Raw genomic sequence first — 27780 nt, 5'->3', positions numbered from 1 at the left:
TTGCATCCACACATCGGCTGACCACCGTGCTCACCGGCCACCAATCCGCCATGCCGTCGATTGCCAACGCTAGCGACAATGGCGAGTTGAAGCAGAGGCAGCCGGAGCAGGAGCTGGTCTGCGTCACGGGGGGCGGAGGCTTCATCGGCTCCTGGGTCGTGAAGGAGCTCCTCCTCCGTGGCTACCGCGTCAGGGGAACCGCCCGAGATCCTGGTAAGCAACAGTTAACACACCATCCATGATCTCGCCGAGTGTTGTGGTTTTTGACCAGCTTATCTAATGGCGCGCGCGTTTGCATTGGTTTGTGAAGCTGACCGCAAGAACGCGCACCTGCTGGCTCTGGAGGGCGCCGAGGAGAGGCTTACCTTTTTCCGCGCCGACGTCCTCGACTACGACGGCCTTCACGCCGCCTTCCGTGGCTGCGACGGCGTCTTTCACATCGCCTCGCATGTCTCCAACGACCCGTCAGTACAGACTTTGCTCTGGTCACTTCTTTTAGTTTCAGCAAGGGCCGGGTACTTACTTGTTACATGTGCTGTCGGTTTTTGCAGGACCTCGTGCCGGTCGCCGTTGAGGCAACCAGAAACGTGATCAGAGCTGCAGCGGACGCTGGCGTGCACCGTGTGGTGTTCACTTCGTCCTACGGCGCCGTGCACATGGACCCCAACCGCGGCCCGGACGCCGTGCTCGACGAGACGTGCTGGAGCGACTACGAGTACTGCAAAAACACAGGGGTAAGAAACTCCATCGCACCCGATCTTTCTCGCCGGTCGCTGAGCCCACTAACAGCCCTCGTGTGCACTGCAGAACCTGTACTGCTGCGCCAAGATGATGACGGAGATAACGGCGACGGAGGAGGCGGCCAAGAGGGGCCTAGAGCTGGCAGTGGTGGTGCCGTCTATGACCATGGGCCCCATGCTTCAGCAGGCGCTCAACTTCAGCAGCAGCCACGTCGCTCGCTACCTCACCGGCGCCAAACCCACCTACCCTAACGCCATCGCCGCCTACACCGACGTCCGTGACGTCGCCCGGGCCCATGTCCTTGTCTACGAGCACCCCGATGCACACGGCCGGTACCTCTGCATCGGCGCCGTGCTGTACCGTGCGCACTTCCTCCAGCTCCTCGGTGACCTCTTCCTGCAGTACCACATAACCGCCAAGTAAGTACGAGCGCAATATGATCGATCTTATTTGAATAAGTACGAGCGCAATATGATCGATCTTATTTGAATAAGTACGAGCGCAATACGATCGATCTTATTTGAACGTGCTTGATTCGATTTTGGGCGTTGCTTGCTTGCTCACCGTGGAATTTGTTGGCGCAGCAGTTGCGACGATGACGGCAAGCCCATGGCGAATCCGTACAAGTTCATTGTAACGTCCATGATGCGGCTATATGTTCCACGTGTCGAAGCAGCATGGCTTAGAAGCATAACCACATTGTAAGCAATGCCGTAAGTGGGGTAATCTTCGCACAACCCATGTAATAAATAAGGAAAAGAGGTACATAGTTGGCTTACACTCGCCACGTCACACAATAGCATAAATATCATTACATTCATCCAGATACAATCAAGGTCGGACTACGGAACCAAACTAAAGACAACTCCAAATGCATAATGACCCCGATCGCCTCAACTGCGCTTCACTACTGATCACCTGGAATAAAAACGTAGTATCGTCCTGAGTCCTCATCGAACTCCCACTTGAGCTCAGTCGAATCTCCTGGTGCGGTATCATCGGCCCCTGCATCTGGTTGTGGAAGTAAACTGTGAGTCACGGGGACTCAGCAATCTCACACCCTCGCGATCAAGACTATTTAAGCTTATAGGTAGAGAAAGGTATGAGGTGAAGCTGCAGCAAGCACTATCATATACGATGGCTAACATATGCAAATGAGAGCGAGAAGAGAAGGCAAGGCACGGTCGAGAAACTATGACCAAGAAGTGATCCTAGAACAACCTACGTTCAATCATAAACTTGAGCCGTGTTATCTTTCCGGACTCTGCCGAAAAGAGACCATCACGGTCACACACTCTGTTGATTCATTTTAATTAAGTTAAGATTCAGGTTTTCTACAACCGGACATTAACAAATTCCCATCTGCTCATAACCGCGGGCACGGCTTTCGAAAGTTCAAATCCCTGCAGGGGTGTCCCAACTTAGCCCATCACAAGCTCTCATGGTCAACGAAGGATATTCCTTCTCCCAAGACAACCCGATCAGACTCGGGATCCCGGTTACAAGACATCTAGACAATGGTAAAACTAAACCAGCAAAGCCACCCGAATGTGCCCCTGGTGGCCACCGGCGGCTGACAAGTTGGACCAACACTCAGAGGAGCACTGGCCCGGTGGTTTAAAATAAAGATGACCCTTGAATCCGCGGAACCCAAGGGAAAAGAGGCTAGGTGGCAAATGGTAAAACCAATGTTGGGCATTGTTGGAGGAGTTTTATTCAAGGCGAACTGTCAAGGGGTTCCCAATATAACTCAACCGTGTAAGGAACGCAAAATCAAGGAACATAACACCGGTATGACGAAAACTAGGGCGGCAAGAGTGGAACAAAACACCAGGCATAAGGTCGAGCCTTCCACCCTTAACCAAGTATATAGATGCATTAAAATAGATAAGATATAATAATGATATCCCAACAACAAGGAATAAACTCTAATCTTCACCTGCAACTAGCAACGCTATAAGAGGGGCTGAGCAAAGCGGTAACATAGCCAAACAACGGTTTGCTAGGACAAGGTGGGTTAGAGGCTTGACATGGCAATATGGGAGGCATGATAAGCAAGTGGTAGGTATCGTATCATAGGCATAGCAAAAGAGCGAGTATCTAGCAAGCAAAGATAGAAGTGATTTCGAGGGTATGGTCATCTTGCCTACAAAGTTCTCCGAGTTGACGTTACCTTGATCCTCGTAAGCGTACTCAACGGGCTCCTCGTTCACGTACTCGTCTCCCGGTTCTACCCAAAGCAAGAACACAAACAAAGGGAACCACAATCAACCACGTGCAATGCACAAGCAACATGATGCAAAACATGGCATGATATGCGGAATGTGAAATGCAATGCATATGCATGCTTCGAAAAGGAAAGATTGAACCTGACCTCAACCTGTAAAACCAAGAGTGCCACTAGAAAGATGAGTTGATTTCGGTCGAAATCGATATGAAGATCACCAGAAACGGATGCACGGTTTGCTAATGGCAAGCAAAACAAATATGACACCGATATGCGATTAACAGCACGAGGCCATCTAAATGCATCAAGAACAACAAACTACTGCCCTCTAACATAGCAACAAATCACATGGCAGGGATCCACTCAAGATGCTTGACGAAAGATGAACACTGAGCTACGGCTAATTCACTCAATAATAGGTTCAAACAAGCATGGCAAAAGTGCAAAAGATATCAGGTTACAGACTTAGTGAAATTAACAACAAGCCAGGAATTTAACATCAGGAAGCAATGTTTAGAGTAAGATAACAACATGCTACAGGAACATATCATAGCTAATCAAGGCATGGCATGATGCTACTCAAAGCATACAACAAAAGTCCCTTCCTGACCATAAGCCAAAAGGGATCAAAAAATACAATGGCAACCATGTGAACATAGCAAGTTTCGTTAACAGATTCAGACTTAGAAGAAAACTGGAACATGGCAAAACAGATATTAAGTAGGCATGTTTACGAGCTCAATGCACTCACCACAAGGCATTGCATGACAAACTAAGCATACACCCAGCAAGTAAACATGGCATAGAAGCTAAACATGGCAAGAACATCCTCATAACATGCATGGATCAACTACAACAACCTTGGCAAAAATGCTTAACACGTAAACATTCTGCCAGGAACATTTTATAGCAAAAGTAGAGCTCGATTGAGTCAAGCTAGGATGCTCCATAAATGCAAACAAAAACATGGATGGATAGAGCACAACAATATCTACAAAACGTCCTTTCTGATCATGCTCAAAAGAGGCATGGATCACTCTGTAGCAACAAGAATACATGGCATAAAAATAATATCAGGAAAAAGACTTAGACGATTTCTAAGTCCCTGAAATCAGCAACATTACGAGAGCTACTTTGCATGCTTGTGCTAGTCACCACAGAGATCACAAAAATACATGGCGTACACCCCTGTAAAGATGGCATGGCATACTTCTAAACTCATGTAGGGCTCAAGTTCATAGGAGGCACACATTAATCATGGCAAAAATGACAAATGTCCAAATGCTGATAAGAAACTGAAACTAACATTGCATAGCACTCTTGCAACATCATTTAGGGCATCAAGATGAACTCAAATGAACATGGTGCAATGGAATAAAATGAAGTACTCGTCGAGACGAACAATTCGATATGCTACACGCCCAAAACGGAGCCACCGATGCAAAGATATGATGCGATGAAAATGCCCAAAAAATACTGGGGACTTGGGAAAAAGTCAACCTCTCTCCCAGATCTAGGGTTCGTGCACGCTCTTCGAGAATCGCCGGAAAAGAAGCAGCGGTGGCCGGAGCATCGCGTGGGTTCGCCGGACAGGAGGAGGCTGGCCGGAACGGGCGGGGCCGGCCGGATCTGGGGCCGGGAAGGCGTGGTGGCGAGGAAGGGGGCCCGGGCGCGGCGAAGGGCGACGAGGTGCGGCGCGCGGCGGCCGGCCGGATGCGGAGGTCGGTGGCAGGGCACGCGGCGGAGGCGGCGGGGCCGGCGAGCGCGGTCGGGCGGCACCTCGTGCGCGGGCGGCAGACGGCTTCGGGCCGCGGGGGCCGGATCTGGGTCCCGCGGGCCTCGACGGTGGCTGGTCGGCAGGGCGCCACGTGGCGGGCGGTGAGTGGCGGCGGCGAGGTTGTCCGGCGGCGGGCGGACGCGTCCGGCACACGGAGAGGAGCAGGGCTAGGGTTAGGGGTGGATTGACCCGGGATTTGGAATGGGAGGACCTATTTATACATAGAAGGAGCTAGGAGGCTCCAAATTGAGCACGGTTTTTGGCCACGCGATCGTGATCGAACGACTAAGATGATGGAAGGGGTTTAGGTGGGTTTTGTTCCACTTTGGAGAGGTGTTGGGCTCCAACACACACGAGGCCTTTACGGTCCCTCGGTTAACCGTTGGAGTATCAAAAGAAGTCCAAATGGCACGAAACTTGACAGGCGGTCTACCGGTAGTAAACCAAGGCAGCTTGGCAAGTCTCGGTCCAATCAGAGAACGTTTAACACCCGCACACGAAAAGAGGTAAAAGGGGGCACCGGAGGACATAGGAGCGCCGGAATGCAAAACGGACAACGGGGAAAAAGCTCGGATGCATGAGACGAACACGTATGCAAATGCGATGCACATGATGACATGATATGAGATGCATGACAAAAGCAAAACAAAACAAAGACAAAAAAACCCGACAACGAGGAAATATCATAACTTCGTGCTGGAAATGGCAAGAGTTGGAATATAAATATGGCAGGTTACATATGGGGTGTTACAACACTCCACCACTACGAAAGGATCTCGTCCCGAGATCTAGAACTGAAAAAACTCTGGGTACTCGAAACGGAGGTGGTCCTCGCGTTCCCAGGTGGCTTCACAGTCGGAATGATGTGACCACTTGACTTTCAGAAATTTGATAGACTTGTTACGAGTCTTGCACTTAGTTTCTTCAAGAATGGCAACAGCGTGCTCATGATAAGACATGTCTTCTTGGAGATCAATCTCTTCGAAGTTGATGGTGCGGTCAGGAGTCTTGAAAACACTTCCGGAGTCGAGACACGTGAAACACGTCATGCACATTTGCAAAGTTGGATGGAAGCTCAAGTTGATATGAGAGATCGCCTCTTTTGCCAATGATCTTGAAAGGACCCACCTATCTAGGGGCAAGCTTCCCTTTGATACCGAAGCGACGAGTACCTTTCATTGGAGAGACGCGGAGGTAGACATGGTCTCCGATCTCGAAAGCCAAGTCACGATGTTTGCTGTCATAGTAACTCTTCTGGCGCGATTGCGCGGCTTTGAGATTTTCACGAATGACTTTGCACATTTCTTCAGCCTCTGTGATCAAGTCATTTCCAAGAAGTTGGCGTTCACCAGTCTCTGACCAGTTAAGAGGAGTACGACACTTCCTGCAATAGAGAATCTCGAATGGGGCCTTGCCCGAACTCGCTTGGAAGCTGTTGTTATAGGAGAACTCGGCATATGGAAGACAATCTTCCCACTTCATACCGAAAGAGATGACACAAGCCCTGAGCATATCTTCAAGAATTTGATTGACTCGCTCGACTTGGCCACTGGTTTGAGGATGAAAAGTTGTGTTGAAGCGAATGTTGGTGCCCATGGCCTTCTGAAAAGAATCCCAAAACTTTGAGGTGAAGATGCTACCATGATCTGAAGATATCAACTGCGGAATGCCGTGCAAAGAGACAATCCTGGAGGTATATAGCTCTGCCAACTGAGCTGCTGTGATAGATTCTTTGATAGGAAGAAAATGAGCCACTTTAGTGAGCTTGTGGATGACAACAAAGATAGCATCATTGCCACGCTTGGACTTTGGAAACCCAGTCACGAAGTCCATCTCAATATAGTCAAACTTCCATTCTGGAATGGCAAGAGGTTGGAGTAGACCAGCTGGTCGTTGGTGTTCTACTTTCACTCTTCTGCAGACATCACATTCATTCATGAACTGAGCAATCTCGCGCTTCATTCGAGTCCACCAATACGACTGCTTGAGGTCCTGGTACATCTTTGTACTTCCAGAGTGAATAGAGAGGAGTGAATTGTGAGCCTCATTCATAATGACTTTACGAAGGTCACCCTTAGGAACAACAATGCGATCCTCGAAGAATAGAGTATCCTTGTCATCAAGACGATAGCACTTATACTTGGGTTGACTCTTGGCAATCCCAATCTTCACCTTCTTCACCATGGCATCAAGAAGTTGAGCCTCACAAATCTGATCTTCCAAAGTAGGAGAGACTTGGAGGTTGGCAAGGAATCCTTGAGTAACAACTTGGAGATTGAGTTTGCGGAAAGCTTCACAAAGCTCTGGTTGGTAGGGCTTGAGAATCAAACTATTGCAGTAAGCCTTCCTACTCAATGCGTCAGCAATTACATTGGCCTTGCCTGGAGTATATTCGATACTCAGATTATACTCTTGAGTCATTTCGACCCAACGAGTCTGCCTGAGGTTGAGGTTTGGCTGAGTGAAGATGTACTTGAGACTCTTATGATCAGTGAAGATGTCCACTTTCCTTCCCAACAAGAGATGTCTCCATGTTAAAAGAGCATGGACAACTGCCGCCAACTCGAGGTCATGAGTGGGGTAGTTCTTTTCGTTGGGCTTCAACTAGCGAGAGGTATAGGCCTCAACTTTCTTCTCTTGCATCAACACTGCACCGAGACCTTGAAGGGAAGCATCACAGAAAACCTCGAATGGTTTGGATTCATCAGGAGGAGTCAGAACTGGAGCAGTGACTAACTTCTCTTTCTGGGTGTTGAAAGCGATGTCACATTCAGGCGACCAGACATACTTCACATGCTTATGGAGGAGGTTGGAAAGAGGCTTCGCGATCTTTGAGAAGTTCTCAACGAACCTTCGATAATAGCTTGCGAGCCCAAGGAAGCTGCGGAGTTGCTTCACATTCTGAAGTGGTTCCCAATTCACAATTGCAGACACCTTCTCAGGATTAACAGCTATGCCCTTGGCAGAGATGATATGCCCAAGGTAGAGAACCTCATCAAGCCAAAACTAACACTTTGAAAACTTTGCATAGAACTGATGTTCTCTGAGTTTGTCCAGAACCAATCTCACGTGGTTGGCATGATCCTCCTTGTTCTTGGAAAAGACCAGAATGTCATCGAGGTAGACCAAGACGAAGTCATTTGTGTAGGCATTGAAGAAGAAGTTCATCATGCGAGAGAAAGTTGGAGGAGCGTTGACAAGACCGAAAGACATGACAGTGTATTCATATGAACCATAGCTTGGTCTGAACGCTGTCTTGGGGATATCTTCTTCATGAATGCGAATCTGATGATAGTCCATACGGATATCAAGCTTGGAGAATACTTGAGCACCTTTGAGTTGTTCGAAAAGCTCATTGATGTTGGGATGTGGGTACTTGTTCTTTATGGTCTTCTTGTTCAATGGACGGTAGTCGACACAGAGTCGGTCTGTTCCATCCTTCATGACAAAAAGAACACCACAACCCCATGGACAAGAACTTGGTCAGATGAGACCCATACACTCTTGAGTATCGAGTTGTTTCTTCAGCTCCTTCAACTCTTCAGGTCCAAGCTTGTATGGACGTTTGCAAACAGGTTCCATGCCAGGCTTAAGATTGATGACGAATTCAACTGGCCGGTGAGAAGGCATTCCTGGAAGCTCTTCTGGAAAGACGTCTTGATATTCGCAAATGACTGGCATCTGAGATATGGCATCCAGCTCACCCTTCTCGTTGAGAGAAAACAGTCGAATGGTATCATCACGCGCAGCAAAGACGATTACATCCTCAGACGAATGTGTCAATTGAATCTGCCTGGCAGCACAATCAAGCTGAGCCTTGTGCTTAGAAAGCCAGTCCATTCCGAGAATAAGATCAATATCCAAGTTACCAAGGACCATTGGAGAAGACAGAAACTTATAGTCGCCCAACGTGATAGAAACATCCGGAACCACGTAGCTTGTGTGCAAGCATTTACCCGGTGAGACAACTGCTAATGGTCTATGCAAATCTTGTAAAGCCAACTCATGCTTAGTTGCAAATGGTCTTGAGATGAAACAATGCGATGCACCAGTGTCAAGAAGAACTTTTGCAGGAATATCATTAATAGGAAGGTTACCCATTATCACATCTGACGAGTCCTCTGCCTGAGCTGCGTTCATCATGTTGACCTTTGCAAACTTGGGATTATGCTTGACCATTGCGTTGCTGGCAGATCTCACAGGAGGAGGAAGACGCCTCTGATTGAAGCATTTGTTGTCATAGTGACCCTTCTGATGACACTTGTTGCACGTAACCTCCGAGAGCGGACGGTGATACGGAGCACTTGATCTTGGAGCATGAGACGAAGTCTTGTTCTGAAAGCCTAGGTTGGGTGGGTGGGAAGATCCATTGCCACCTTTGCTCTTCTGCTGATAAGGCTGACGGAACGGAGGAGGAGGCAACCAATACTTTTGCTGCTTAGTTGCCACTTGAGTTGAGGAAGAAGGAGTTGCATCCCTGACTCGCTTCTTCGAAGCATCGCACTTGAGCTGAGCAGTCTCTTGTTTCAGTGCCATGTTGTAAAACTCATCGTACTTCTTCGGCTCAAAAATCACGAGAGCTAGTTGGAGATCTTCTCTGAGACCACCTCTGAACTGATAAATCATGCACTTCTCATCAGGGATGTCTTGCTTAGAGAAACGAGCGAGCTTATGGAACATGATGTTGTACTCGTAAACAGACAAGCTGCCTTGCTTCAGATTGCGGAACTCCTCACGCTTGCTCTCAACAACACTCTGAGGAATGTGGTGAGCTTTGAAGTCTTGACGGAATGCATCCCAGGTAATCACATGACCTCCTCTGGAATCTTTGTATTGCCGATACCACTCAGCAGCTTGGTCTTTGAGTTGGAACGAAGCAAACTTGACAAAGTCCTCAGGCCTGACGTTGCTGCACTCGAAATGCTTGCAGATATCCATGAGCCAATCATTAGCGTCTATTGCCTCGACATAGTTACTGAAGGTCTTTGGCTGGTTTGTGAGGAACTGGTTGAGTGTACCAAACTGATTCTAAAAGTTGCCATGCCCTTGGTTTCCTTGGTTGTGCTCTTGCAAGAGTTGCATAAGCATCTGCGGGTTGACATTGGTAGCGACCATCACAGCTTGCCATGCCTCCGGAGGTGGAGGTGGTGGTGGCGGATCAGGATTCTGACGCGTTGGAGGAGCCATCCTGAAGAGGGTGACATCCGTTAGCATCTTGACAGACATATATTCAAGATGAATCAAATGGATCGAAATTGCAACATATAGTCTTAACATCCGAATAAAACGAACGAATGAATTCCGAATTAAATGGTCACACTTCCATAAATTGAGAAGCCACTTAGGTAGAGGTAGAATAATAAAACAACAAGGTATGGACAAGAACAAATACTTGCTGAGGATTTCCCAATCACAAACCAAATATTCGCGGAAGAAATACTAGAGCTACATGAATTCCCACCTATGAAACTCCCAAACCTTTCCGGTTATGCAATCAGGTGTTGGGGATACAGGGGAAGCATAATATCTCACCCAAAGCTAGCAAATCCTACATCCAGCTGTATCCATCCTTCAACACATAACCAAGAAACCTTCGGAAATCATTTACCTCAACCTTCGAAAAGCATCCGTTATACGAGTTATGGCAATACTCCCGAACTCCCGCCCCAGTACTGGGTGGCGTCGAGGTTATCTCACCAACAACTGCATAAAAGAGATTTTCGATGTCGGTGAAACTCAGGTATTCCAGAACTGCAACGATAAAATTGTGACGACAACACCTTGGAGATCAACTCCCCGGGACACTGCCACAACCCCTAAATGTTAGGAGGCACCAAGAACAATGTTCTCGTCACAAAACCATCGGAATGATTCCAAAATACCTGCGTGATCCTAAAAAAAATTTAGTGAAATTTGAGAAGAGAAGAGTCAAAACTCTACGTCAAGATGCCTCACCAGAGCGACGAAGGGACTGAGGAGTAAAAAGAATCCTACTCTCCGATATATAAAATCCTAAATGACTCAAAACATTTTTCTAGACTCAACAACGCCAGCGGTTCGATCAAGCAGGGGGCTCCTAAGTCGGGGAAGGCTCTGATACCAACTTGTAACGCCCATGATGCGGCTATATCTCCCACGTGTCGAAGCACGACTTAGAGGCATAACCGCATTGTAAGCAATGTCGCAAGTGGGGTAATCTTCACACAACCCATGTAATAAATACGGAAAAGAGTTACATAGTTGGCTTACACTTGCCACGTCACACAATAGCATAAATATCATTACATTCATCCAGATACAATCAAGGTCCGACTACGGAACCAAAATAAAGACAACCCCAAATGCATAATGACCCCGATCGCCCCAACTGGGCTCCACTACTGATCGTTTGGAAAGGAAACGTAGTATTGTCCTGAGTCCTCATCGAACTCCCACTTGAGCTCAGTCGAATCTCCTGGAGCGGTATCATCGGCCCCTGCATCTGGTTGTGGAAGTAAACTGTGAGTCACGGGGACTCAGCAATCTCACACCCTCCCGATCAAGACTATTTAAGCTTATAGGTAGGGAAAGGTATGATGTGGAGCTGCAGCAAGCACTAGCATATATGGTGGCTAACATACGAAAATGAGAGCGAGAAGAGAAGGCAAGGCACGGTTGAGAAACTATGACCAAGAAGTGATCCTAGAACAACCTACGTTCAAGCATAAACTCGAGACCGTGTTCTCTTCCCGGACTCTGCCGAAAAGATGTTGGAAATATGCCCTAGAGGCAATAATAAATTAGTTATTATTATATTTCATTGTTCATGATAATCGTTTATTATCCATGCTAGAATTGTATTGATAGGAAACTCAGATACATGTGTGGATACATAGACAACACCATGTCCCTAGTAAGCCTCTAGTCGACTAGCTCGTTGATCAATGGATGGTTACGGTTTCCTGACCATGGACATTGGATGTCGTTGATAACGGGATCACATCATTAGGAGAATGATGTGATGGACAAGACCCAATCCTAAGCCTAGCACAAGATCGCGTAGTTCGTATGCTAAAGCTTTTCTAATGTCAAGTATCATTTCCTTAGACCATGAGATTGTGCAACTCCCGGATACTGTAGAAGTGCTTTGGGTGTGCCAAAAGTCACAACGTAACTGGGTGGCTATAAAGGTGCACTACGGGTATCTCCGAAAGTGTCTGTTGGGTTGGCACGAATCGAGACTGGGATTTGTCACTCCGTGTAACGGAGAGGTATCTCTTTGCCCACTCGGTAGGACATAATCACAATGTGCATAATGTGACCAAGGAGTTGATCATGGGATGATGTGTTACAGAACGAGTAAAGAGACTTGCCGGTAACGAGATTGAACAAGGTATCGGGATACAGACGATCGAATCTCGGGCAAGTATCGTACCGATAGACAAAGGGAATTGTATACGGGATTGATTGAATCCTTGACATCGTGGTTCATCCGATGAGATCATCGTGGAGCATGTGGGAACCAACATGGGTATCCAGATCCCGCTGTTGGTTATTGACAGGAGAGTTGTCTCGGCCATGTCTGCATGACTCCCGAGCCCGTAGGGTGTACACACTTAAGGTTCGATGACGCTAGGGTTATATGGAAAGTATGTACACGGTTACCGAATGTTGTTCGGAGTCCCGGATGAGATCCCGGACGTCATGAGGAGTTAAGGAATGGTCCGGAGGTAAATATTTATATATGAGAAGTCCCGTTTTGGTCACCGGAAAGGTTTCGGGTGCTATCGGTAACGTACAGGGACACCGGGAGGGTCCCGGGGCTCCACCAGGTGGGGCCACCAGCCCTAGAAGGCTGCGTGGGCCAAGTGTGGGAGGGGACCAGACCCAGGTGGGCTGGTGCGCCCCCCACCAAGGCCCAAGGTGCAAGGGAGAGTGGAAGGGGGCAAACCCTAGGTCGATATGGGCCTTAAGGCCCACCCTAGGTGCGCCCCCTCTCTCCCCCTTTGGCTGCCACCCTAGATGGGTTTTGCGGCTGCCGCCACCCCTAGGGAGGGAACCCTAGATGGGGGCGCAGCCTCTTCCCTTCCCCTATATATACTTGAGGTATTGGGGGCTGCAAGACACACGAGATCATCTCCCTCTTGGCGCAGCCCTACCTCTCTCCCTCCTCGTCTCTCGTAGTGCTTGGCGAAGCCCTGCTGGAGTTCCGCGTTCCTCCACCACCACCACGCCGTCGTGCTGCTGCTGGACGGAGTCTTCCTGAACCTCTCCTTCTCCCCTTGCTAGATCAAGTCATGGGAGACATCAGCGGGCTGCATGTGTGTAGAACACGGAGGCGCCGTTGTTCGGCGCTTAGATCGGAATCAACCGTGATCTGAATCGCTGTGAGTACGACTCCTTCATCCGCGTTCTTGCAACGCTTCGGCTTAGCGATCTACTAGGGTATGTAGATGCACTCCCCTTCCCTTCGTTGCTAGATTACTCCATAGGTTGATATTGGTGATGCGTAGAAAATTTTAAATTTCTGCTACGATCCCCAACAGTGGCATCATGAGCTAGGTCTATGCGTAGTTTCTATGCACGAGTAGAACACAAGTTGTTGTGGGCGTCGATTTTGTCAATATACTTGCTGTTACTAGTCTTATCTTGATTCGGTGGCATCGTGGGATGAAGCGGCCCGGACCGACCTTACACGTACTCTTACGTGAGACAGGTTCCACCGACTGACATGCACTAGTTGCATAAGGTGGCTAGCGGGTGTCTGTCTCTCCCACTTTAGTCGGATCGGATTCGATGAAAAGGGTCCTTATGAAGGGTAAATAGAAATTGGCATATCACGTTGTGGTTTTGGCGTAGGTAAGAAACGTTCTTGCTAGAAACCTATAGCAGCCACATAAAAATTTGCAACAACAATTAGAGGACGTCTAACTTGTTTTTGCAGCATATGCCTTGTGATGTGATATGTCCAAAAGGATGTGATGAATGATATATGTGATGTATGAGATTGATCATGTTCTTGTAATAGGAATCACGACTTGCATGTCGATGAGTATGACAACCGGCAGGAGCCATAGGAGTTGTCTTAATTTATTTATGACCTGTGTGTCAACTTAAACGTCATGTAATTACTTTACTTTATTGCTAAACCATTAGCCATAGTAGTAGAAGTAATAGTTGACGAGACGACTTCATGAAGACACGATGATGGAGATCATGATGATGGAGATCATGGTGTCATGCCGGTGACGATGATGATCATGGCGCCCCGAAGATGGAGATCAAAATGAGCAAAATGATATTGGCCATATCATGTCACTATTTGATTGCATGTGATGTTTATCATGTTTTACATCTTATTTGCTTAGAACGACGGTAGCTTAAATAAGATGATCCCTCGCAATAATTTCAAGAAAGTGTTCCCCCTAACTGTGCACCGTTGCGAAGGTTCGTTGTTTCGAAGCACCACGTGATGATCGGGTGTGATAGATTCTAACGTTCAAATAAAATGGGTGTAAGCCAAATTTACACACGCAATACACTTAGGTTGACTTGACAAGCCTAGCATGTACAAACATGGCCTCGGAACACGGAAGACCGAAAGGTCGAGCATGAGTCGTATAGAAGATACGATCAACATGAAGATGTTCACCGATGTTGACTAGTCCGTCTCACGTGATGATCGGACACGGCCTAGTTGACTCGGATCATGTTTCACTTAGATGACTAGAGGGATGTCTATCTGAGTGGGAGTTCATTAAATAATTTGATTAGATGAACTTAATTATCATGAACATAGTCTAAATTGTCTTTGCAAATATGTTGTAGATAAATAGCTCACGTTGTAGCTCCCTGTTTCAATACGTTCCTAGAGAAAGACCAAGTTGAAAGATATTGTAAGCAATGATGCGGACTGGGTCCGTAGTCCGAGGAGTGTCCTCACTGCTACACAGAAGGCTTACGTCTTTGATGCACCGCTCGATGTGCAAACCCCTACAACGTCGTCTGTGGATGTTGTGAACACCTGACAGACACATCCTGATGACTACTTGATAGTTTAGTGCACCATACTTTACGGCTTAGAATCGGGATTCCAATGACGTTTTGAACGCCATAAGACATATGAGATGTTCCAAGAGCTGAAATTGGGATTTCAGGCTCATGCCCGTGTTGAGAGGTATGAGACCTCTGACAAGTTCTTTTGCCAACAAGATGGAGGAGAATAGCTCAGCTAGTGAGCATGTGCTCAGAATGTCTGGGTGCTACAATCACTTAAATCAAGTGGGAGTTAAACTTCCAGATAAGATAGTGATTGATAGAGTTCTCTAGCCACTATCACTAAGCTACTAGATCTTCGTGATGAACTATGACATGCAAGGGATGGAGTTGATCCCGGAGCTGTTCGCGGTGCTTAAGACCGCAAAAGGTAGAAATCAAGAAGGAGCATCAAGTGTTGATGGTTTAACAAGACCACTGGTTTCAAGAAGGGCAAGGGCTAGAAGGGAAACTTCATGGATGGCAAACCAGTTGCCGCTCCAGTGAAGGAACCCAAGGTTGAACCCAAACCCGAGACTAAGTGCTTCTATTGTAAGGGGAACGGTCACTGGTAGCGGAATTACCCCAAATGCATGGTAGATAAGAAGGCTGGCAACTTCAACAAAGTATATACGTGTTATTAATGTGTACCTCACTAGTACTCCTGGTAGCACCTGGGTATTGGATACCGGTTCAGTTGCTATTATTGGTGACTTGAAGCAAAAGCTACGGACTAAACGGAGACTGGCTAAGGGCGAGGTGACGATGTGTGTTGGAAGTGTTTCCAAAGTTGATGAGATCACCATCGCACGCTCCATCTGCCTTCGGGATTAGTATTGAACCTAGATAAATGTTATCAGGTGTCTACGTTGAGCATGAATATGATTAGATCATGTTCATTGCAATACGGTTATTCATTTAAGTTAGAGAATAATGGTTATTCTATTTACATGAATAATACCTTTCATGGTCATGCACCCTATGTGAATGGTTCATTGAATCTCGGTCGTGGTAATACGCATGTTCACGCCAAAAGATGTAGAGTTAATAATGATAGTACCACTTTCTTGTGGCACTGCCGCTTAGGTCATATTGGCGTAAGATGCATGAAGAAACTCCATGTCGATGGATGTTTGGAGTCACTTGATTTTGAATCGCTTGACACATGCGAGCCATGCCTCATGGGCAGGATGACTAAGACCCCGTTTTCAGGTACAATGAAACGGGCAAGTGACTTGTTGGAAATCATACATGCTGATGCGTGTGATCCAATGAGAATTGAAGCGTGCGGTGGATATCGCTATTTCCTCATCTTCACTGACGATTTGAGTAGATATAGGTATATTTAATTAATGAAGCACAAGTCTGAAACATTTGAAAAGTTCAAGCGATTTCAGAGTGAAGTTAAGAACCATCATAACAAGAAGATCAAATTCCTACGATCTGATCGATGATAATTTCTGAGTTATGAGTTTGGCAATCACTTAAGACATTGTGGAATTGTTTCACAGTTAAAGACACCTGGAACACCACAGGGTAATGGTGTGTCTGGATGTCGTAATCGAACCCTATGAGATATGGTGCGATCTATGATGTCTCTTACCGATCTACCGTTTTCATTTTGAGGTTATGCGTTAGCGACAGCTGCATTCACTTTAGATAGGACACCATCTAAGTCCGTTTAGTCGACATCATATGAACATTGGTTTGGCAAGAAACCAAAGTTGTCGTTTCTTAATGTTTGGGGCTGCGATGCCTAAGGCTTCAGCCAGAGAAGCTCAAACCCAAAGCGGACAAACACATCTTCATAGAATACCCAAAGGTGACAGTTGGGTACACCTTCTATCTCAGATCCGAGGGCAAATTGTTTGTCGCTAAGAACGGGTCCTTTCTCGAGAAGGAGTTTTCTCTCGAAAGAATTAAGTGGGAGGTAGATAGAACTTGATGAGGTTGTCGAACCTTTACTTCAACCAGAGAGTGATGCAACACAGAAAGATGTTTTCTGTGGCGCCTACATCTGTTGAATAGGAAGTTAATGATAGTGATCATGAAGCTTCGGATCAAGTTGCTATCAAACCTCGTAGGTCGACAAGGATATGTACTACTCCTGAGTGGTACGGTAATCCTGTCTTAGATATCATGTTGTTAGACAACAATGAACCTATGAGCTATGGAGAAGTGATGGTGGGCCCGTATTCCGACCAATGGTTAGAAGCCATGAAATCCGAGATAGGATCCATGTATCAGAACAAAGTATGGACTTTGGTGGACTTGCCCGATGATCGGCAAGCCATTGAGATAAATGGATCTTTAAGAAGAAGACGGACATGGGCGGTAATGTTACCGTCTATGAAGCTCGACTTGTGGGAAAGAGTCTTTTCACAAGTTCAAGGAGTTGACTACGATGAGAATTTCTCACCCGTAGCGATGCTTAAGTCCGTCGGAATCATGTTAGCATTAGCTGTATTTTTCGATTATGAAATCCGACAGATGGATGTCAAAAACAAGTTTTCTTACCATTTTTCGTAAGAAAGAGTTGTATGTGATACAATCAAAGTTTTGTCGATCCTAAGGATGCTAAAAGGTATGCTAGCTCCAGTGATCCATCTATGGACTAGAGCGAGCATCTCGGAGTCGGAATATATGCTTTGATGGAGTGATCAAAGCTTTTAGGTTTATACAATGTTTGCTAGAAACTTGTATTTACAAGAAAGTAAGTGGGAGCACTACAACATTTCTGATAAGTATATGTGGATGACATATTGTTGATTCGAAATAATGTAGAATTTCTAGAAAGCATAAACGGTTGTTTGAAGAGTGATTTTCAAAGGAAGACCTGGATAAAGCTGCTTACATATTGGGCATCAAGATCTATAGAGATAGATCAAGACGCCTGATGATACTTTCAAAGAACGCACACCTTGACATGTTTTTGAAGGAGTTCAAAATAGATCAGTCAAAGAAGGGGTTCTTACCTGAGTTGTAAGGTGTGAAGTTGAGTAAGACTCAAAGATTGACCACGACAGAAGAAAGAGGAAGGACGAAGGTCGTCCCCTATGCTTTTGTCATAGGCTCTATACGGTATGCCATGCTGAGTACCGCACCAGATGTGTGCCTTGTCACATGTCTGGCAAGAGGGTACAAAGGTGATCTAGGAGTGGATCACCAGATAGCGGTCAAAATTATCCTTAGAGGAATAAGGAAATGTTTCTCGGTTATGGAGGTGATAAAGAGTTCGACGTAAAGAGTTACGTCGATGCAAGATTAACACCTATCCGAATAGCTCTGAGTAGAGATACCAGATACGTATAATGGAGCAACAATTTGGAATAGCTCCAAGTGGAACGTGGTAGCAGCATCTACGATATGACATAAAGTCTTACGAAATACATAGGGATCTGAATATTGCAGACCCGTTGACTACAACCTCTCTCACAAGCATAACATGATCAAACCCAGAACTCATTGAGTGTTAATCACATAGTGATGTGAATTAGATTATTGACTCTAGTAAACTCTTTGAATGTTGGTCACATGGCGATTTGACCTGTGAGTGTTAATCACATAGCGATGTGAACTAGATTATTGACTCTAGTGCAAGTGGGAGACTGTTGGAAATATGCCCTAGAGGCAATAATAAATTAGTTATTATTATATTTCATTGTTCATGATAATCGTTTGTTATCCATTCTAGAATTGTATTGATAGGAAACTCAGATACATGCGTGGATACATAGGCAACACCATGTCCCTAGTAAGCCTCTAGTTGACTAGCTCGTTGATCAATAGATGGTTACGGTTTCCTGACCATGGACATTGGATGTCGTTGATAACGGGATCACATCATTAGGAGAATGATGTGATGGCAAGACCCAATCCTAAGCCTAGCACAAGATCGTGTAGTTCGTATGCTAAAGTTTTTTTAATGTCAAGTATCATTTCCTTAGACCATGAGAATGTGCAACTCCCGGATACGGTAGGAGTGCTTTGGGTGTGCCAAACATCACAACGTAACTGGGTGGCTATAAAGGTGCACTACGGGTATCTCCGAAAGTGTCTGTTGGGTTGGCACAAATCGAGACTGGGATTTGTCACTCTGTGTAACGGAGAGGTATCTCTGGGCCCACTCGGTAGAACATCATCATAATGTGCACAATGTAACCAAGGAGTTGATCACGGGATGATGTGTTACGGAATGAGTAAAGAGACTTGCCGGTAACGAGATTGAACAAGGTATCGGGATACCGACGATCGAACCTCGGGCAAGTATCGTACCGATTGACAAAGGGAATTGTATACGGGATTGATTGAATCCTTGACATCGTGGTCCATCCGATGAGATCATCATGGAGCATGTGGGAACCAACATGGGTATCCACATCCCACTGTTGGTTATTGATAGGAGAGTTGTGTCAGCCATGTTTGCATGACTCCTGAGCCCGTAGGGTCTACACACTTAAGGTTCGATGATGCTAGGGTTATATGGAAAGTATGTACACAGTTACCGAATGTTGTTCGGAGTCCCGGATGAGATCCTGGACGTCACGAGGAGTTCCAGAATGGTCCGGAGGTAAAGATTTATATATGAGAAGTCCCGTTTTGTTCACCGGAAAGGTTTCGGGTGCTATCGGTAACGTTCCGGGACCACCGGGGGTCCACCAGCCCTAGAAGGCTGCGTGGGCCAAGTGTGGGAGGGGACCAGCCCCAGGTGGGCTGGTGCGCCCCCCACCAAGGCCCAAGGCGCAAGGGAGAGTGGGAGGGGGAAAACCCTAGGTCCAGATGGGCCTTAAGGCCCACCCTAGGTGCGCCCCCCTCTCTCCCCATTGGCGCCACCCTAGATGGGTTTTGGGGCTGCCGCCACCCCTAGGGAGGGAACCCTAGATGGGGGCGCAGCCCCTTCCCTTCCCCTATATATACTTGAGGTATTGGGGGCTGCAAGACACACGAGATCATCTCCCTCTTGGCGCAGCCCTACCTCTCTCCCTCCTCGTCTCTCGTAGTGCTTGGCGAAGCCCTACTGGAGTTCCGCGCTCCTCCACCACCACCACACCGTCGTGCTGCTGCTGGACGGAGTCTTCCCCAACCTCTCCTTCTCCCCTTGCTGGATCAAGGTGTGGGAAACGTCACCGGGCTGCACGTGTGTTGAACGCGGAGGCGCCGTTGTTCGGCGCTTAGATCGGAATCAATCGCGATCTGAATCGCTGCGAGTACGACTCCTTCATCCGTGTTCTTGCAACGCTTCCGCTTAGCGATCTACTAGGGTATGTAGATGCACTCCCCTTCCCCTCGTTGCTAGATTACTCCATAGATTAATCTTGGTGATGCGTAGAAAATTTTAAATTTCTGCTACGATCCCCAACAAAAGAGACCATCACGGCCACACACTCTGTTGATTCATTTTAATTAAGTTAAGATTCAGGTTTTCTACAACCGGACATTAACAAATTCCCATCTGCCCATAACCGCGGGCACGGCTTTTGAAATTTCAAATCCCTGCAGGGGTGTCCCAACTTAGCCCATCACAAGCTCTCACAGTCAACGAAGGATATTCCTTCTCCCAAGACAACCCGACCAGACTCGGGATCCCAGTTACAAGATATCTCGACAATGGTAAAACTAAACCATTAAAGCCACCCGAATGTGCCAACAAATCCCGATAGGAGCTGCACATATCTCGTTCTCAGGGCACACCGAATTGTCTAAACTTCTGGTAGGCCAGCCCAAAGTTGCCCCTGGTGGCCACCGGCGGCTGACAAGTTGGACCAACACTCAGAGGAGCACTGGCCCGGGGGTTTAAAATAAAGATGACCCTTGAGTCCGTGGAACCCAAGGGAAAAGAGGCTAGGTGGCAAATGGTAAAACCAATGTTGGGCATTGTTGGAGGAGTTTTATTCAAGACGAACTGTCAAGGGGTTCCCATTATAACCCAACCGTGTAAGGAACGCAAAATCAAGGAACATAAGACCGGTATGACGGAAACTAGGGCGGCAAGAGTGGAACAAAACACCAGGCATAAGGCCGAGCCTTCCACCCATAACCAAGTATATAGATGCATTAAAATACAAGATATAATAATGATATCCCAAAAATAAACATGTTCCAACAAGGAACAAACTCTAATCTTCACCTGCAACTAGCAACGCTATAAGAGGGACTGAGCAAAGCGGTAACATAGCCAAACAACGGTTTGCTAGGACAAGGTGGGTTAGAGGCTTGACATGGCAATATGGGAGGCATGATAAGCAAGTGGTAGGTATCGTAGCATAGGCATAGCAAAAGAGCGAGTATCTAGCAAGCAAAGATAAAAGTGATTTCGAGGGTATGGTCATCTTGCCTACAAAGTTCTACGAGTTGACGTTACCTTGATCCTCGTAAGCGTACTCAACGGGCTCCTCGTTCACGTACTCGTCTCCCGGCTCTACCCAAAGCAAGAACACAAACAAAGGGAACCACAATCAACCACGTGCAATGCACAAGCAACATGATGCAAAACATGGCATGATATGCGGAACGTGAAATGCAATGCATATGCATGCTTCGGAAAGGAAAGATTGAACCTGGCCTCAACTTGGAAAACCAAGAGTTCCACTAGAAAGATGAGTTGATTTCGGTCGAAATCGATATGAAGATCACCGGAAACGGGTGCACGGTTTGCAAATGGCAAGCAAAACAAATATGGCACCGATCTGCGATTAACAACACGAGGCCATCTAAATGCATCAAGAATAACAAGCTACTGCCCTCTAACATAGCAACAAAGCACATGGCATTGATCCACTCAAGATGCTTGACAAAAGATGAACACTGAGCTACGGCTAATTCACTCAATAATAGGTTCAAACAAGCATGGCAAAAGTGCAAAAGATATCAGGTTACAGACTTAGTGAAATTAACAAGCCAGGAATTTAACATCAGGAAGCAGTGTTTAGAGCAAGATAACAACATGCTACAGGAACATATCATGGCAAAGCAAGGCATGGCATGAAGCTACTCAAAGCATACAACAAAAGTCCCTTACTGACCATAAGCCAAAAGGGATCAGAAAATACAATGGCAACCATGTGAACATAGCAAGTTTCGTTAACAGATTCAGACTTAGAAGAAAACTGAAACATGGCAAAACAGATATTAAGTAGGCATGTTTACGAGCTCGATGCACTCACCACAAGGCATTCCATGACAAACTAAGCATACACCCAGCAAGTAAACATGGCATAGAAGCTAAACATGGCAAGAACAACCTCATAGCATGCATGGATCAACTACAACAACCTCGGCAAAAATGCTTAACACGTAAACATTCTGCCAGTAACATTTTATAGCAAAAGTAGAGCTCGATTGAGTCAAGCTAGGGTGCTCCACAAATGCAAACAAAGACATGGATGGATAGAGCACAACAATATCTACAAAACGTCCTTTCTAATCATGCTCAAAAGATTCATGGATCACTCTGTAGCAACATGAATACATGGCATAAAAATAATATCAGGGAAAAGACTTAGATGATTTCTAAGTCCCTGAAATCAGCAACATTACGAGAGCTATTTTGCATACTTGTGCTAGTCACCACAGAGATCGCAAAAATACATGTCATACACCCTGTAAAGATGGCATGGCATACTTCTAAACTCATGTAGGGCTCAAGTTCATAGGAGGCACACATTAATCATGGCAAAAATGACAAATGTCCAAATGCTGATAAGAAATTGAAACTAACATTGCATAGCACTCTTGCAATAGCATTTAGGGCATCAAGATATACTCAAATGAACATGGTGCAATGGAATGAAATGAAGTACTCGTCGAGACGAACAATTGGATATGCTAAACACCCAAAACGGAGCCACCGGTGCAAAGATATGATGCGATGAAAATGCCCAAAAAATACTGGGGACTTACGAAAAAGTCAACCTCTCTCCCAGATCTAGGGTTCGTGCACGCTCTTCGAGAATCGCCAGAAAAGAAGCAGCGGTGGCCGAAGCGTCGCGGGGGTTCGCCGGAGAGGAGGAGCCCGGCCGAAACGGGCGGGGCCGGCCGGATCTGGGGCCGGGATGGCGCGGCGGCGAGGAAGGGGCCTCGGGCGCGGCGAAGGGCGACGAGGGACGACGCGCGGCGGCCGACCGGATGCGGAGGCCGGCGGCAGGGCGCGCGGCGGAGGCGGCGGGGCCGGCGAGCGCGGTCGGGCGGCACCTCGGGCGCGGGCGGCGGACGGCTTCAGGCCGCGAGGGCCGGATCTGGAACCCGCGGGCCTCGGCGGCGACGGGTCGGCGGGGCGCCACGTGGCGGGCGGTGAGTGGCGGCGGCGAGGTTGTCCGGCGGCGGGCGGACGCGTCCGGCGCTCGGAGAGGAGCAGGGCTAGGGTTAGGGTTAGGGGTGGATTGACCCGGGGTTTGGAATGGGAGGACCTATTTATACATAAAAGGAGCTAGGAGGCTCCAAATTGAGCACGGTTTTAGGCCACGCGATCGTGATCGAATGACTGAGATGATGGAAGTGGTTTAGGTGGGTTTTGGGCCACTTTGGAGAGGTGTTGGTCTGCAACACACACGAGGCCTTTACGGTCCCTCGGTTAACCGTTGGAGTATCAAACGAAGTTCAAATGGCACGAAACTTGACAGGCGGTCTGCCGGTAGTAAACCAAGGCCGCTTTGCAAGTCTCGGTCCAATCCAAGAACGTTTAACACCCGCACACGAAAAGAGGTAAAAGGAGGCACCGGAGGACATAGGAGCGCCGGAATGCAAAACGGACAACGGGGAAAAAGCTCGGACGCATGAGACGAACACGTATGCAAATGCGATGCACATGATGACATGATATGAGATGCATGACAAAGGCAAAACAACACGAAGACAAAAAAACCCGACAACGAGGAAATATCATAACTTAGTGCCGGAAATGGCAAGAGTTGGAATACAAATATGGCAGTTTACATATGGGGTGTTACATTCTCAAACCTGAGGCTGAGGGAGCTGGGGTTGGAGTTCACTCCGCTGAGGCAAAGCTTGTACGAGACAGTGACATGTTTGCAGAAAAAGGGCTACCTGCCTCTTCCCATTGTTCCCATAGCACAAAAGGCGCATAGTTGTAAGTTGTAACAGGGTGAGACAGGGGACAAGCCCATCTGATAAAACAACAAGAGCAAGGCTGCAACAACAAAAGAAAATACTGTCAGGATTTTGGAACTTCTGCATAAAATCAATTGTGTATTTCTGCAAAGCAAAGTGTGGCATGTAAATAGAACTAAAACCATGATATTTTGGAACGGAGGGGGCATTATTTATTTTGTAATGAATGTATTTTTACCCATTATTAATAAATTCCTCTTCACCAGAGAAAGAAAGAATGAATGATATCGTAATTTGGGATCAATAGAGAAAAATGTGTACACAAGTACCATATTTGACTATCATGTTCCATCTTCTTTTTTTACGTTTCCAATTTATTTTCGTTTGGGTGGCCATGTTATTGTTTTCGATAAGGAATGTTCGGGTCATGTTTGACAAAGATATTGATGGCTAGTTGCGGTTATGAAGGTGCAGCAAAGGCGATGTATTTTCTGGGACCTGAGATAACATCCAGATTTATTATTGACATAGACTTGTGTCGGATGCGTAAGATTGCCGTAGCATCTTCAATGTGGGATTTTAGACAGATTGTCTCTTCTCAACAGTTTGATTAACAAACTGGAGGCACTCAGGCGTCAACAGATATTATCGGTTCCGTCAACGGCTTTGGCGATTGGGCTGCTTGCCTGGTGTGTGCATGGTTCTGGGACGGTTGTTCCAACATTTGTACTGCAATGGAACTTACAGCCACTCCTATAAGCTTTTGGGACGGTTGTAGCGGCATTTGTACCGCCGCAACTACCGCTCGAGGGTGATTCCTCTGGGTTTTGGGGTGCGGTAGTGAGCGGTGGGAGCACCATAGTTCCGGTTGTTTTAATAAACGATGCAACCGGTGTGATGAGTGATTGTACCGCCTAGGCCACCACCTCATGGTTTTACTGCCTGGAGCAGTTGTACCACTTATCCAAGTGGTTGTACTGCTCCAGTGTTTTTCTACATCGTAACGGTTAGATTCGTACGTAGGAGCCTATTTAAGGGGGTCTTCTTCCCCAATGGCCCCAATGAATCTGAGCAAGGTTCCCCTACCATTGTTGACCTATTGTAGTTTGCTTTCTCTCTGTTTCTCCCTTAATTCTTGCGTCTATTTAAGAAAAAAAGAGAGAGAAGATCTATATCTACATTTTCATCAATCCATATCTTCTAAGTGAGGGGAACCCTTTGAATTTAGATCTTGACATTCTTTTGTGTTCTTCTCCTTTGTTCTTTCTCTCATATATCGCCATAGCATTATTTGTTGTGGTGGGATTTGGAGAGAATGACTTGAGCATTCCGTGTGCTCTTGCCATTGCCTTTGGTGCATAAGTTTGAGTTTTTCACGGTGATACATGGAAGTGAAATTTCGAGAAGCTTTTTAACTCTTGGGTGCTTGGTACCCTACAATTTGTTCCTCCTGGGTGCTTGGGTGCCCTAAATGGTTGATGCTGTCACGGAGCTCAGTCATTATGGTGTAAAGCTTTGGGCAATCTTCAAGAGCCTCCAATTAAGTTGTGGAGATTGCCCCGGGCAATTTGTACAGGTTTGGTAACCGCCCACAAGGGTCTCCATTTATACGGATTCGGTGATCGCCCTCAAAAGTCCTTTAGTGAATTCACGGCACCTTGCATTGTATAAGGGCGTGAGGAAAATACGATGAGCCATTGTGGCTCTTAGGGAACACTTTGCCTCCACGTCCCGTGAGCAGGGAGATGACCGGGTGGGCTGCCGGTCGTCGTTCGGTTAGTTCGACCATAAGGGATGCCAGAAGCCTACATGAAAGTAGATTTGCCCTGAGATTCGTGCTAATAATCTAATGATGAAAATGCGTTCATTTTTAAATAGATACTGACATTTCCGCAAAAAAAAAAGATATTGACATGCGTGTACATGGAACCCCTGACTAAACGCCAGTTGCCACCAATATGCCAGTCGCTAGGTTCACGAGTCACCCGTGACCTTCTTCATACTCACGGCCTCACTTAGCGAACAGGCAAACGCCTGGCAGGAAAGCGCCATGCTTCCCACGTGGTAACATAACACGCTTCAGGAAAGCGCCACGATGCCTCACATAATCATTTCAGGTAGCGACTTAACAACATGTGAACTCAGCTCGCGCCTACGAGCAAGGAAGCTATACGAAGCCGCGTCTTATCCGCTGGAGTGCACTCAAAGCAGCGTATGCTGCGCTTCCAAAGCGCGGCTTGCCATACAATGACTGGACGCGACGCAGGAACGCGGCTAAGGAAACAGCTGTCATCTTATTGTTACACGCATAAATACGCACACGCACGAGCACGACACTAAGTAACACTCTCACTCTTTCGCTCGAGCACAACTGCACAAGCCTCAAGCACTCGAGCTTTCCTGAAGTACCACCACCGAGCCATCGACCGGCAGCCAGCCAGCAGCCATGGACATGAGCCTCGAGCACTCGAGCTCTCCCTCCTCCTCGTCCACGACCACGACCGAGCACGGGGGGACGGCGTGGCCGTGGCCGCCGAAGCGCCCCGCGGGCCGCACCAAGTTCCGGGAGACGCGGCACCCCGTGTTCCGCGGCGTGCGGCGCCGTGGCAGCGCCGGCCGGTGGGTCTGCGAGGTGCGCGTCCCCGGGGAGCGCGGCACGCGCCTCTGGCTCGGGTCGTACTTCACCGCCGAGGCGGCCGCGCGCGCGCACGATGCCGCAATGCTCATGCTGCGCGGCCGTTCCGCCGCGTGCCTCAACTTCCGGGACTCCGCGTGGCTGCTTTCGGTGCCGCCCGCCTTCTCCAACCTCTCTGATGTCCGGCGCGCGGCCGTCCAGGCCGTCGCGGACTTCCTGCGCCGTCCGGAGGCCACCGGTGCCGCTGCGGCGGTCGAGGAAGTCGCCTCCAGCGTGGACATCCCGTCGGCGGCGGCGTGCAGTGTCCCCTCGTCCGAGACGGCGCAGACCTCCGGTGATGCCAATTTTGAAGAGCCAGGCGCATTAAGCATGGATATGTTCGACCTCGACTGCCTGTTTGGGGAGACGGACTCGGACACGTACTACTACGCGAACCTTGCGCAGGGCCTGCTCATGGAGCCACCGCCTACCATGGCCACCGGGCAGTACTGGGACAATGGGGACTGCGCCGACGGCGGAGCCGGAGCTGATGTCGCGCTCTGGAGTTACTAGGACTTATATCGACAATGTTTGACTCTTCTTCGTTCCGAGTGTCTCATTCCTTCTTGTCGGCCCCTTTGCTATATATCTTTAGCTAGAACCACGAAGTGGTGGCCTGGTGGGACTGATGCGATGCATCACCCTAATTTTACATTAGACTCATTAAACTAACACAGTAGCCCTCTTAGAGATGGATATATTCACGAAATTGTAACATTGAGATTTATTTTTTCCATAAACATATGCCTATTATAAGATATTGTTGATCATATGTTATATTTTATTAAACAGTTTTCTTAAAGCACATCTAGATGTGATGTAAGTATTGCACATCTAAATCTTATGTCATTGGTCTTACGTTGAGATTCGTGTGGATATTTTTTTTCTTTTTTCTCACTTTATGTTTGATTCACTCACTTAGATATGCAATAACTAGAGCACATCTAATTAAATTTGCTGTGGAATATGGAAACAGTGCCTAAATTTAGAAAACATTTCTACTCCTCTTCCTCTTATTATTAGAAAACTATTACTATAAAATCAATCCGATCCAAGAGAATGCATATAACTTTAAGTTTAGCACCTTCAATATCTAAAGATTTATAGAATGTTAATTGCCCTATTTTGTTTGATTTTGAAGATGGTATTTAATAGTTTTTTCTTGCGAAAGTAGATGCTATTTTTCACCCGCAAAAAAATAGATGGTATCTTCTATATCTAAATAGCTAGCCCCCACTAACTATTTCTCTCAACATGCAAGCATGCCACATCATCACACAA

The 27780-nt window shown here is 47.1% G+C and overlaps 2 protein-coding genes across 2 annotated transcripts; both read left to right on the top strand.

Annotated features, from left to right (window-relative positions):
- Nucleotides 1-50: 50 nt before the first annotated feature.
- Nucleotides 51-23855, top strand: LOC123129792 (cinnamoyl-CoA reductase 1-like). The gene is made up of 6 exons (XM_044549815.1): nucleotides 51-213; nucleotides 311-468; nucleotides 552-734; nucleotides 808-1160; nucleotides 1329-1367; nucleotides 23705-23855. Exons 1-6 carry the CDS (start codon nucleotides 51-53, stop codon nucleotides 23853-23855), a joined length of 1047 nt encoding a protein of 348 aa, XP_044405750.1.
- A 2323-nt stretch (nucleotides 23856-26178) lies between these two features.
- On the top strand, nucleotides 26179-27330 carry LOC123131302 (dehydration-responsive element-binding protein 1H-like). Its single transcript, XM_044551002.1, has one exon. The coding sequence runs from the start codon at nucleotides 26272-26274 to the stop codon at nucleotides 27010-27012; it is 741 nt and encodes a 246-aa protein (XP_044406937.1). The 5' UTR covers nucleotides 26179-26271; the 3' UTR covers nucleotides 27013-27330.
- The last annotated feature ends 450 nt before the right edge of the window (nucleotides 27331-27780 follow it).

The sequence above is a fragment of the Triticum aestivum genome, chromosome 6A (assembly GCF_018294505.1).
Source record: "Triticum aestivum cultivar Chinese Spring chromosome 6A, IWGSC CS RefSeq v2.1, whole genome shotgun sequence".
NCBI classification, from domain to species: domain Eukaryota; kingdom Viridiplantae; phylum Streptophyta; class Magnoliopsida; order Poales; family Poaceae; genus Triticum; species Triticum aestivum.
Note: the sequence above shows the minus strand (reverse complement) of the source record. Positions and strands in the feature narration are given on the sequence as shown.

Coding starts and splice junctions, on each gene's coding strand:
- LOC123129792 (XM_044549815.1), top strand. CDS start 51: ATGCCGTCGATTGCCAACGCTAGCGACAATGGCGAGTTGAAGCAGAGG. Junction 214..310: donor GGGAACCGCCCGAGATCCTG/GTAAGCAACAGT, acceptor TGGTTTGTGAAG/CTGACCGCAAGAACGCGCAC. Junction 1,161..1,328: donor CAGTACCACATAACCGCCAA/GTAAGTACGAGC, acceptor TTGGCGCAGCAG/TTGCGACGATGACGGCAAGC.
- LOC123131302 (XM_044551002.1), top strand. CDS start 26,272: ATGGACATGAGCCTCGAGCACTCGAGCTCTCCCTCCTCCTCGTCCACG.